This window comes from Ovis canadensis, chromosome 12 (genome assembly GCF_042477335.2).
Source record: "Ovis canadensis isolate MfBH-ARS-UI-01 breed Bighorn chromosome 12, ARS-UI_OviCan_v2, whole genome shotgun sequence".
In the NCBI taxonomy this organism is placed as follows: Eukaryota; Metazoa; Chordata; class Mammalia; order Artiodactyla; family Bovidae; genus Ovis; species Ovis canadensis.
Genome location: NC_091256.1, coordinates 70,748,619 through 70,761,475, shown reverse-complemented (window position 1 = coordinate 70,761,475; position 12,857 = coordinate 70,748,619). Strand labels below are relative to the sequence as shown.

The window sequence follows — 12,857 nt, the reverse complement described above, 5'->3', positions numbered from 1 at the left end:
CTGTGGTACATATATTCAATGGATATTATTCAGTCATAAAAAGGAATGCACTTGAGTCAGTTCTAATGAGGTAGATGAACCTAGAGCCTATTATACAGAGGAAAGTAAGTCAGAAAAAGAAAAACAAATATTGTATATTAACACACACATATATATATATATGGAATCTAGAAAAATGGTACTGATGAACTTATTTGCAGGGCAACAGTGGAGATGCAGACACAGAGGACAGACTTATGGACACAGGGAGGGGGAGGAGGAGAGGGTGGGATGTATGGAGAGAGTGGGATATAAGGGGAGAGTGGCGTGAAAACATATACACTGCCATATGTAACATACATAGCCAATGGGAATTTGCTGCATGACTCAGGGGACTCAGACCAGGGCTCTGTAACAACCTAGAGAGGTAGGATGGGGCAGAAGGTAGGAGGGAGGCTCAAGAGGGAATGGACATAGGTATACCCATGGCTGATTCATGCTGATATTTGGCAGAAACCAACATAATACTATAAAGCAATTATCTTTCCATTAAAAATAGGTTAATTTTTAAATAAAAGAATTGGAGTGATGCAGAGAGAGAGAGACTGGACTGGCCACTGCTGGCTTTGAAGATGGAAGGGGGCCGTGAGCCAGGGCAGACACGCAGCCTCTAGAATCTGAAAAAGGCAAGGAACCAGATTCTTCTGAGTTGCAGAAGGAATGTAGGCCTGCCAACGCCTTGACTGTAGCCCAGTGGGACTGATTTTGGACCACTTTTGTGTTGTCTTAAGCCATTAAATGTGTCATCTGTTCCACAGGAAACGAACAGAGGGTGATACCCACCTTTCTCCCTTTTGTAATCTATTTGTTTAATCACAGTTGTACTATTATTGGACTTATTTATATAGTCCATATTTTTAATACCCCTGTTTACCATCTCTCCTTTAAAACTATATGCTCCTTGAGGGCAAAGTCTATGTGTTTGGGGGAGGGGTATTTTTTTCTATGTAAATCTGAAGCACCCAAGGCACTGCTCAGAACTATGCAGCCATTAGGAACTTGATCAGTCATTTTCTAGGCCAGATGGCAACCCACTCCAGTGTTCTTGCCTGGAGAATCCTGTGGACAGAGGAGCCTGGCAGGCTACAGTCCATAGGGTCGCAGGAGTCAGATGCGACTTAGCAACTAAACTACAAAAGCTGAAGCAGCCAACTTAGCCGAGAGATGAAACAAGAGAAAGCTGGTGTGAAACAAAACGTGGAACCCATTAATGCATCCTTCATTGAACTGAATCCAAAGAGTTTCACTCATGGCAGGATAGTTTGTTGAAGTCCTATTTTCCCTGTATCTTTCTTTGTTCTCATATCAAGGCAGCAGCCAGGCTTCCCCTTATCTTGGTGGAGAGATTTCGGGCAGGACAGAGCATGGGGCAGTGGGAGGTCAATGGCTCGCCCCCACCTTTAAAGGCCTCTGAAGGGTAAGGTCTCCTTCAGGTGGGGTGGGGATGAGGAAACATGCCAGAAAATGAGGGTGGATCCTCAGAGCCCCAAAAGGGAGCAAGTTCCCATGAACAGTGGATCTTCAAGTCCTGCTTGGTAATGAGACCACAGAGGGAGGCAGTGCATGCTAGATCCGGGGCTCAGGAGTTCCTCCCATTGCCCAACACACACACACACACACACACACACACACACACACACACACACACTTCTGGGATCATACAGAATGGCATCTGACATCTTCAGGGCCTTCCCTTTGACCTGGGACATCTGTAGAACCAGGTAAAGTGGAGGGAGGCAGTGGAGACTCTAAGGATGACCCTAAGGATTTCCCACTGAACCTTCAGGAAGCAAGAAGAGAGGCTGGAGTCTGAAACACTGACTTTGAGCTAAAAAAGTGATACTCCTTCCACACTCAAGGTTGAGACTGATATTCAATATTTTGACTCCTGCTTTGGCTTTAAAGGAAGATTTTACTCTCGGGGTGGAAGGAGCCAGGGGCAGGGTGGTATGTGAGAAGGCAGCAAGCCTTTCAAGGAGTGGGGAGAGGCTGAACCCAAGCCGCTGATGGGTCCTGAGGCAGCATTAAGTTGGAACTATGTCCTCGGTCACACAGGAGTTGAAGTACAGATAAATCAGAAAGCAGGTCCAGACGCCAAGGGTGAAAAGGATGCCCAGGCGTGGTTTGGAAGTTTCCTGTTATATGGGGAGAAAGTCAGGAGCCTGAAGCGAGGTCAGCTGGGCAGCTGGCAAGGCACCCTGCCCTTCACAGAGGCCTCTGGGCAGCCCCCAGGCTGGGCTAAGCAAGTCCTCCTGCCTCGAAGTGCCACGCCCTCTAAGGCTGGGCGGATGCGGTGGGGGCGGAGCCTGCACAGGCTGGGGTTGATGGGAATGCGCCCTGGAGCACTGCCTTTGGGATGACTGGGCACCCAATTGAGACAAGGGGCTTGCAGGGATCTACCTACCCCCGATCGTAGTTGTTCTGTGGGGTACACAACAAACATTTCTCCTGTGGAGGACAGAAACGGCACAAGAAAGATCATTTTTCCCTGGTCCAAGATGGCCAGGCTGCTGGGCACCTCATCGGGTCTTGCTATAGGAGAGGATAGAACAATATAGTTGCACTTGGGAGCGGGCACATCCAGGGTCGAGTCCTACTTAGTCATGGTTTCAGAATCTCCCCAGTCCTAGAGGGCAAGACCCCAGAGTAGATTCAAGACTAGGGAGGCATCCCAAGGCCGGGAGAGGAGTGGAACCCGGGGAGAGAGCGAGCCCAGGGGATGTAGAGGGGAACAGGAGACCAGGGGTGTAACACTGGGGCAGGGTGGGGAGGGCTTCACTTACAAAGCAGGAGTCGCATTGGTGAAGGGAATCCATTGGGTCTTTTGGTTGTTGCAGTGCCGCCATCTTTTTGTGAAGAGAGAGCGGTGCTCCACCAGCTCCATCCATTTTCCTGGGCTGGAGCTGTGGGTCTGTGTCTGTCTTTCCTATCAGCCTGAGTTCTTGCTGCATCTTCAGTCCTCTCCTAAAGGGACTGGGGAGTCAGGAAGGGGCAGAATTGGGGAAATAATTTTCAACATGAAAGGAACTCACCAGTAGCATGGGTGGCCATAGAGGGTCTTGACTCCAAGCCACTGGGGCACGAGAAACTAAGACAGCTCCTTGAAGGCTCTGAGAGTCCTCTGAAGTTCAAGGACATTTGGCAAAGAAAAGGAAGGAGACTCTTTAGGGATGAGGAGAGATGGGGGCAGGTCGTACTTACACCTTGCTGTTCTTCTGTATATTTATTAAAACATCCATCTTCTCATCCATATCCTTTTGCATTTCCTTCCAAGAGAGAATTAAAGCTAGAATCATCATCATGAAGGGCTTCTGAAATCCCTTTCTCTTGCTTCACTCTGCGAACCACTGCGAGGCCACCTCTGCATATTACTTCAAGAATCCTCACTGGCCCTGGGGGAGGTAGCTCACAGAATGTCCATGACACACGCTGCCCACCCCTCCTTGTCTCCTTCCCCACTCCGCGATGAAGCTGAAGCACAGCCAGAGTCCTTAGGGGCTGGTTCAAAGTCTCCAGGTGAGTCAGAGGCCAGGATCTGTTTTACCTGATCTTACACTTGAAACCCTATCTGCCTTGGTTCAATGCCTATAAAATCATGGAACCAAGAAAACAAATCTTATGACCCTAAAGACACTTCTGACTCCAATGGTTTGACCCCTGCCATGTACACAGATCCTGTATATCTGTGTTTGTTCCATCTCTTACTCAACTCCTGGCAGAAATGGTCAACGCAAAACAGATAATAGTGCAAATGGCTCCTCACATGTATTGCTAAGAATTGAAATAATAATAAAGTCTTCTCGGTAAAGTTTAGAGCTATAAAATTTGACCTGGAAAAATTGGAGAGAAATAGTGGTCACAAAGAAACCCTAAGATGGTCACAAGAAACTCTAAGTTATTACTGATAGTATCTGTTGAGGACAAAAACAGGGTTGGATTGAATATCACAAAATATATATAAAAAATAATTTGCTTCCAGGATAATCATTTTAATAATAAAAAAATGAAAGATTTGGGAAGAGTTTACTGATCTGGGGTAGAAAATTAATCAAGGAATTACTGTCAGGATGGAAATGATTTCCCAAAAAAGATCTTTTTGAAAAGCACTTAAATGTTTGTATAAATTTTGAATAAGATACTTGTATTCATAAGTAAAGTCAAAATATCCTTGAAGTCAAAATTCCCCCTGGGTCCAAGGACTTCCTTGGTGATGCAGTGGCTTATACTCTGAGCTCCCAATGCAGGAGGCCCAGGTTCCCTCCCTGGTCGGGGAACTAGATCCCACATGCTACAGCTAAGACGTGTGCCACAAATAAGACCTGGCACAGTCAAATAAATAAATATATTTAAAAATCTCCCCTGGGTCCAAAACATGAGTCAATACATTCCGCTTTCTTAGAAGTCTCACCATCACTTCAAACTGATCTCCATCGTGTTCTCTTCTAAATTTGCTTTTTCCCTACTGTCCTTGTCACTGTCGTCTCTTTCTTCTCGCCGTCCAGATTAAAACTGGTGTCATCATGGACGCTTGCCTCTCCTATACTCTTCCTACTGAATCAGTCACCAAGCATGCTATTTTCCCTTCACTGTATCGTTCAGATTGACCCTTTTCCTTCTGTTCCTACACTGGGTCCAGCCTTCTTCACCTTGAGCGGGGATGCGGCTTCCTGTTTGATATTCTTGCTCCAGACGACCCCCACCTGCTCCCTGGCGCCCCCGCCCCCACCCTGCCCCAGCCACCTTGCAAGCAGCTGCCAACTCAGCTTTCTGAAGTGCTGTTGCTAGCGTGTTCTTTGATTAAGAATCTCCAGAGGCCTCTTACCGCTTACACAACCAAGTCCCAACCTGTCTGCCCGTCTTTCAAAAGCCTTCATTATCCATCGCCTTTGTGCCCACTCCGTTTTATTTCTCACAGTTTCCCCCAATGATCCCACTTCTATGACTGATCTCCCCACTGACCGTGATAAGCTTCGCATTCCTCCTGCTTCCATGCTGTGTGCAAGCTGCTCCCGTGCCCGAAATAGCCTCCTTTGTGCCTTGTGATACCCAGCCCTACCCACTAACAAAACACTTACTGTGTTTGCATTTTAATACAGAAATAGCACAACCCTTTGCAGAAAAATTGGACAATACAGAGGAATATAAAAGGGAAATTAATCTCATCATCTAGTGATAAGAGCAATTAACCCTTTTGGTATATTTCTTTCCAGTCTTTTTTCTATATAATTACTTACCTATTTTTTTTCATCTAGTTGTGATCAGCCTGTACATTATTGCTTGCATCTTGCTTTTTAAAATTCTCATTATAAACATTCTTTCTAAACACTGTCTCCTATAGTTAATTTTCATTATATGTTAATAGATACATCACATTTTATTTGACTATTCCTCTACTATTGAAAATTGTGGTCGTTGACCATTTTTTGCTGTTATAAATAATCCTGTGATGAACATCTTTTTATATGTACGCATGAAAGCATTTCTGATTATTCTCATAGGTTAAATTCTGAGAAGTCAAGGAGTTGATAAGTCATGGGGTTTTGATATTTTTGATACCTATTGTCTAAATTCCTTTTCAGTTTTGAACAAACTTGTACTCTGATCAGCTGTAAAGAGCATTCCTATCTTGATTTGTAATTGTCATAGATTAAAACTTGGTTTATTTGAATGTGGCAGTTACCTAAGTTGTTTTCATTTGTGTTTGTTTGTCTATTCATTAGGTAAAACTTTGTATTTATTGCTTTTTAGTAATATTCTAATCTGTGGATTGTTCACATATACCCTTTGCCCATTTTCCTATTTGATTGTTATTTGTGTGAGTTTTATATGTTACAGATAAAAACCTTTTGTCTGTCAATCATATTTGTGGAAAATTATTTCCTTCAAACTGTTGTTTACTTTCTAATTATGTGTATGGTGCTTTTCTGTTATGATTTTTAAGTTTCTTGTATTGTTAACATGTCAGTATTTCTTTTATGATTTCTTTCATTGTAATTATATTTAGACCATCCAGTAAAATACATACAATTTTTTTTTTAAATTCACGTTATAGACTATTTCAGTTTATAGTGTTAACTGAGTTAAGTTTTCCCCTTATATAATCAGGCAATATTCTTCGTTTTGTTTAATTTTTATTGGAGTATAGTTGATTGACAATGTTGTATTCAAGTTTCTGCAATACAGCAAAGTGACTCAGATAAACATATATCCACACTTTTTAAAATTCTTTTCCCATGTAGGTCATTACATTGAGAAGAGTTCCCTGTGCTATACAATAGTTTCTTATTGTTATCTATTTATATATTGTAGTATGTATATGTCAACCCCAGTCTCCCAATTTACCCCTCCCCCCAGTAATCATAAGTTTATTTTCTTCATCTGTGGCTGTGTTTTTGTTTTGTAAGAAAGTTCATTTGTCACATTTTTTAAGATTCCATGTATAAGTAATATGATATTTGTTTTTCTCTCTCTGACTTACTTCGCTAAGTATGACAATTTCTAGGTCCATCCATGTTATTGCAAATGACATTACTTCATTATTTTTTATAGTTGAATATTTCATCATATAAATATTCTTAATATTAATAATCTTGTCCTTCTCACTGATAATTTTAAAAATCATCTTTATTGTATTTTAAATTTTATATAGCTGTGGTTGCCCAATTGTGAGCATACAATTGAATCAACTGAGGATCTTTAAAAATTACCAATGCCCAGACCTCTGATTTAACTGCTATGGGGTGCAGCCAGCGGTAAAGAGAGGCAACTCAAAACCACACTACAGGTGATTCCAACGTGTGGCCAGTGTTAACAACTACAGCTGAAGTGCTAAGGACCTGGTTCTCATCAGAAGCAACCAGCTTAATCATGTAAGAGCATTTTGAGCAATGGTGCCCCAGCTTGGAGGTTTTCATTCAGTTCATCTGGCCCAGGGCCTGGGTACATGGACTTAATCCACAGAAGTGATCCCTGTCAGAGAGGCTGTTACAGGGTTATCTATGCTGCTTTATTTCATTTGTCTGTTTATCCTTGGGCTGTACCACCTTCATTTGATTATTGTGACTTTGTTATGAATTTTAATATCTGGTAAGGGTAATGCCTCTTTACAACTCTTGAAAAATTTATAGGTAAATGCTGCTGCTGCTGCTAAGTCACTTCAGTCGTGTCCGACTCTGTGCGACCCCATAGACGGCAGCCCACCAGGGTCCCACGTCTCTGGGATTCTCCAGGCAAGAACACTGGAGTGAGTTGCCGTTTCCTTCTCCAATGCGTGAAAGTGAAAAGTGAAAGTGAAGTCGTTCAGTCGTGTCCGACTCTTAGTGACCCCACGGACCGCAGCCCACCAGGCTCCTCCGTCCTTGGGATTTTCCAGGCAAGAGTACTGGAGTGGGGTGCCAGTGCCTTCCTATTTATACACTGGTTGTTCTCTTGGGGAACATGAATAAAACCCCAGGGTGCAAGGACCTGAGTTCTGTTTCTTAATATTAGTGCTCCCACTGATTCTGAAACTCAAAGTTTGAAAACTGCTATTCTAGAAACTAGATAATCTTTTCAGTAATTACTGAATTCAAAAATAACCTTATTGGACTCTTGGATAGATTTGCATTTAACTTTCAAACTTTTAGACTCACTTTCCCTAGGGCACGTCCCTGGTGAACCAATGGCTAATACACTGCACCCCCAATGCAGGGGCCCAGGTTCAGTCCATGGTCAGAGCACTGGATCCCACATGCCCCAACTATGAGTTCACGTGCCGCAACTGAAGAGATACTGTGTGCTGCAAAAAAGACCCGATGCAGTCAAATAAATACTGGAAAAGGAAAAGACTCACTTTCTCTAAAATGACTTTCTGGTTACCCCAGCCCACATCCGCTTCTCATGTCTTTAAACTCCTAGTTACCTGACAACCGGTCATCATTCCACTTTGTACTTGCATGGCTCCTGTATGCTCAGTTGCATCTGACTCTTTGAGACCCCCCCAGACTGTAGCCCGCCAGGCTCCTCTGTCCATGAGATTATCCTGGCAAGGATACTGGAGTGGGTTGCCATTTCCTCCTCCAGGAGATCTTCCTGACCCAGGGATCAAACCCGCATCTCCTTGGCTCCAGCATTAGCAGGCGGATTCTGGTACTTAACTGTTATTTATGCAAGAGGTTGAGTCTCTTACTAGATTGTAAGCACTTTCAGAGCAGGCTCTGGCTTCTCCTTCCATGATTCCTGGTACGGTACTGGCCCATGGAGGGCATTCAATAAGTACTTACCTTCATAATCTCCACAAATTCCTGGAGTTTATCAAAATCCTTGTCCATTACATCCTTTATCTAGTGAGGAAGAAAGGCACACAGCGCATTACTGATTGTGGAGTTGTCTTTCGAGAGTTTTAAGGTAAGTGCTGTATCTGCTCCTCTGGAATGAGCTGATAAAGTTTAAGGAATGTTCTAATAATGACTTATTAAAGCCACTTCTTCCCAAGAGTCTGTGAAGGGTAAATGCATGTACCACCAAGTCACCACCAGCAGCTGCCTGAGCATAACTTGAATCTGGCCATTGTAAGGCTGCCACGTGGAACTCAAATCACAGCTTCAATTACAATTGCTTGAGTGTTTTGTTCACAAATATGCTATAGGTGATTTCATCAGAGAAACAAGACTTCTTGCTCTGCAGCTTGCTCAGGGGAGGAGAAATTGGTCCCTGACTGCCTCCAAATTCCAAGTCAGCCCCTCTCACTCTGTTACTAAGATTGTATCTCCCCATCCTAATCAATGAGACACCTTAGAGAGCCCTTATCATTCAAAAATTGGATTTAAGCCTCAGACATGTAAGAGACAAAAAACCTAAGCTGCCTGACACAAACACTCTAGGGAATTGGGGCTCAGTTAGTTGGATTGCTCTTTCATGCAATTTCCGAATTCCTTCACTATTCAAAGTTAGGTGTTGCATTTTCCTGGAAACCACCCTTTTACTCCATGAGAGGTAAAGTCTCATCCTGTTACCTGTTTTATCTCCTCCATTTTTTCCTTCAGCTCTTCCCTCACTTCCCTGAGTTCATTCTGAGGAAATAAAATAGAGAAGGAGTAAAGAAATGTCTTGGATGAAAGGGAGACAGTCAAAAGAAGGAAAGGAAAGATCCTGGGGCATGGCCAAAAGAGGAGCAGAAGATCATTCCCAGTAGGGAGGAAAGAAAGGATGCTGTTAAGAAAATAGTGCAGTGGGACGCACTGTACCTCCGGATGTTGATGCACTTTGAAAAGGTCACACACTCCCTGCTGTGGAGTGACCACCGAAATCGCACAGTCTAAGTCTAATGGCAAGGAGGCATCAGACAACTTGGACTGAGGTCATTCTACAAAATAAATGATTTGTAATCCTCAAAACTGACAGTGTCCCAGAATACAAGGTCAAAGAACTGTTCCAGATTAAAAAAGACATGGAAACTGGGAGCCAGGTGTGATTCTGAATTGGATCCCAAACCAAAAAATGTATCTCCACTTTTGTTATGAAAGACATTGGCAGAATAACTGGAGGAATTAGATTAAGGGCTGTAGATGAGAACGGTATCAACGTGACTCTCCTGACTTTGATGTTTGGATGATTGTACTCTGGCTGTGTAAGAGAGTGATCTTGTTTTGAGGAAATGTATACTGAAATTCGGGAGAACCACCTGCTTCCAAATGGTTCAGGATATATATATATATATATATATATATATATATATATATATATATATATATACATATATATATATACACACACATATATGAATATGATAAAAAGAGAAAATAACATGATAAAATGCCAACATTTGGAAATCTGGGGGAAGAGTATACTAGAACTCACTGTACCATTTTTTGGGAAAATTTTCTCTAAGCCAGAAATAATTTTAAAGTAGAAGCAGGAGTGAAGTCAGGGGCCAGAGTGGGGCTGTAGGTGCCAGCAGTTTATCTGCCCCCCATCTGTTGGCTCCACCTGCTCATTGCGTTGGTCCAACCCGCTGCCTCCAGCGTCCCCACACTACCTTTAGCTGCTTTGTCCCTCCTGGTTTGGTAAATGGCCCTTCTTGTTTAGCTCCTTTGTAGTCATATGTCTGTTGGTTGAAAACAGAAACACGGAATATTGGAAATTGCCAGTGTGGGTGGAAGAGGCAAGGGAGATCCCCCGCTAGGTTCGGCTCCTCGCTTCTGGCCTGGGCAGAGGTGAGAGCTGGTGGCCTGGCCCCACCAGCAGCAGAGGTCCCTCAGTCCTTCTCCTTTGTCTGAGCCCATCTCATTCCACTCCCTTCCTGGTCTGCTGGGCCTCAGCTTTCCATGCCCGCAACAGTCATGCTCATTCCCGCCCCAGGGCCTCTGGGCATGTGGCTTTCTCCAGCCCTGCTGCTCATCCTCAGCCCTCCAGCGGCCGGAGCCTTGTCCTCTCCAGGCTGAGGAAGGCCTTTCTGACAGCCCCCTAGACCCACAGTAGCCACCCAGTTTCAGCTTCCTATTTCAATCCCCTGCATCGTAGGTAACACTACTGAATTTTTCCTCTTTTATTTATGTGTCTGCTTTGTTCTATGAGAGCAGAGTGCTCCCTCTCCCTCTCTCTCTCTCTTTCCCTCTCTCTCTCTCTCTCTCTCTCTCTCGTGTATCTGCCAGCACCTGGGACAAGTCTTGGCCACCAGGATCGGCGAATGACCCCTGACTCCATGTCACCTCCCCAGGGGTCTCAGGCCTGGCTGCTGGGAGGGCATCAAAAAAGCTTCTTACTTTGATCGGCTCCGGCTTCAACTCCAGGCAAACTGCCTTGTAGTTCTTGCTCTGCAGAGAGGGAAGGTGGGATTCAGGCTGCCAGGTATCAGGCTTGGGGAGGACTAGGGAAGCTTGGGGAGGACTGGGAAAAATTGGGGAGGACCCTCCCCCGACTCAACCCTGCCTGTCCAACTGCACTTAAGATCAGGCCCACACACCCCCAGCTCCTGAGCCAAGACAACTCACATTTTGTCATGTTAAAACCTGCCTGTTCAGCAGGCTGCCCTCTTCTTCCTGGGGGGGGGGGGGGGGGGGGGAGGGGGTGGTCAGGGTTGGGGGACTGGCAAGAGCACTTTGAGATAACTGAAGGAAGCTGGCTAAGTAGTTTTTCAGGAGCACTGACTTTGGAGGTAGACAGACAGACTGGAATCCTAGTCTCAGCCATCCGCCTCACTGGTTGTGTCAACTTAGGCAAGTTACTTAGTCTCTTGGAGCCTTTATTTCTTAATCTTTAAATTGTGGGTGATAATTACCTTTACTTAACGAGCTTCTTCTATCCCTTAAACATGCAGGTCAGAGGTAGGCCTGGCTGGAGTTGGGGTGGGCCATTTCAGTGCTCCTTGTCCTAGCGGGAAGCTCTTGCCACCTCAAGGCCCGGGGTCCATTCCCCACCCTCCTTCCAGGCTGAGAGGCTAGCTACCTCGTGCTCAGAGGGAGAAGGAAAAGCCGAGGGTGTGCTGGGGACTCTCTGTACCCCCACCCCCGCCTCTACCCAGTGGGCGCTCAACGTTTCCCCTTTACCAGGCTTGTCTTCTTCAGTTCCGCCCTCTTGGCCGACATGATGGAGGAGGCCAGAGTGTTCTTCCACTTGCCAACCTCCCCTCGACGGGCCCCCGTGACCAGGCCACTGTCCGAGGCAGCTTGCAGGCCGAGGTCAGGCAGGACCACCACCTCTCTGTGGGTGCGACAGCTGAGGTCACAATGCCCGGGACCTACACACCGGCCCAGAGTGTCACTGCAGCCATGGGCCTGGGGTGTCCTGGCCACTGAGAAGGGGACCTCAGGCTGGGTTCCAAAGCCGCAAAGTTTCCCTCCGGCAAGGCAGAGGGGGACCCCCTGCAGAGTCCACCTGAAGGACCGCAGCCTGTACGGCCCAAGCACAAGGCACACCCTGGAGAAGGAAAAATTGTTGGCCGCACCCCAGCAGGACGTCCCCCCACCCCCAAGACCAGGAGGAGGAGTCTGCCCTCAACAATGAGCTTCTCCTCAGAGACCACTCACTTCCTCTCCTGGCCCTTCCTTGAGCCTGAAGCTATTTTGGGTTGAGGTGCCCTGAAGTTTCTGCAGTTCAGGGTGTCCATGCTGTGCTAACCTGGGGCTCTTGGAGCCAGTCCCGGCAGGATGATCTCTGATGCCCTGGCCTGACTTTACAGCTGGCCCTGCCCCTCTCCCCTCTTCCACCCAACTCCATTCTTCCTCCTGGTTTTTCTACCCTCCTGGAAGAGAGTCAGGGCAAAAAACAAGAAGTAGACTGTGAATGGTGAGAATCCTGGATGATGGGCAAGGAAGGTTACTGAGGCCGTTCTGAGGGTAACTGTGATTTGTGTTTAAAAGACAAGTGGACACGGTGGGAAAAGGAGGGTGGGATGAATTAGATTAGGATTGACATCCATATACTACTGTGTGTAAAATAGATAGCTAGTAGGGATAGAGAGCACAGGGAGCTTAATTTGGTGCTCTGCGATGACCTAGAGGGATGGGATGGTTGGGGGGCAGTGGAAGGTCTTAGAAGCAGGGGATATATGTATACTTATAGCTGATTCACATTGTTGTATGACAGAAACTAACACAACATTGTAAAGCGATTATACTCCAATTAAAAAAAAAAAAGAACACCAAAAAAGTCTAAACAACATGGTCTCCCCTGAGACCTAAAATTATTCCATATCCAGGTTAGGAAACCTAGTTTCTCTTCCCTCTTATCCTTGGGTATTCCTTCCTCCCTCTCATTTCAAATACTAGTTGCTCCAAAAAGGGAGGGCCAACTTGGAGTTTCCTAGGACAGACAGTACAGGAAACGATGCAAATTGTGTG

The 12,857-nt window shown here is 45.4% G+C and overlaps 1 protein-coding gene across 1 annotated transcript; it reads right to left on the bottom strand.

The window, feature by feature from the left end:
* Positions 1-1,931: 1,931 nt before the first annotated feature.
* Positions 1,932-11,603, bottom strand: TEX35 (testis expressed 35). The gene is made up of 9 exons (XM_069546160.1): positions 11,565-11,603; positions 10,782-10,832; positions 10,055-10,123; positions 9,033-9,089; positions 8,301-8,360; positions 3,241-3,305; positions 2,823-3,012; positions 2,444-2,487; positions 1,932-2,174 (listed from the first exon to the last, which is right to left on the bottom strand). The coding sequence occupies exons 1-9, from the start codon at positions 11,601-11,603 to the stop codon at positions 2,114-2,116; spliced, it is 636 nt and encodes a 211-aa protein (XP_069402261.1). The 3' UTR covers positions 1,932-2,113.
* Positions 11,604-12,857: the final 1,254 nt, after the last annotated feature.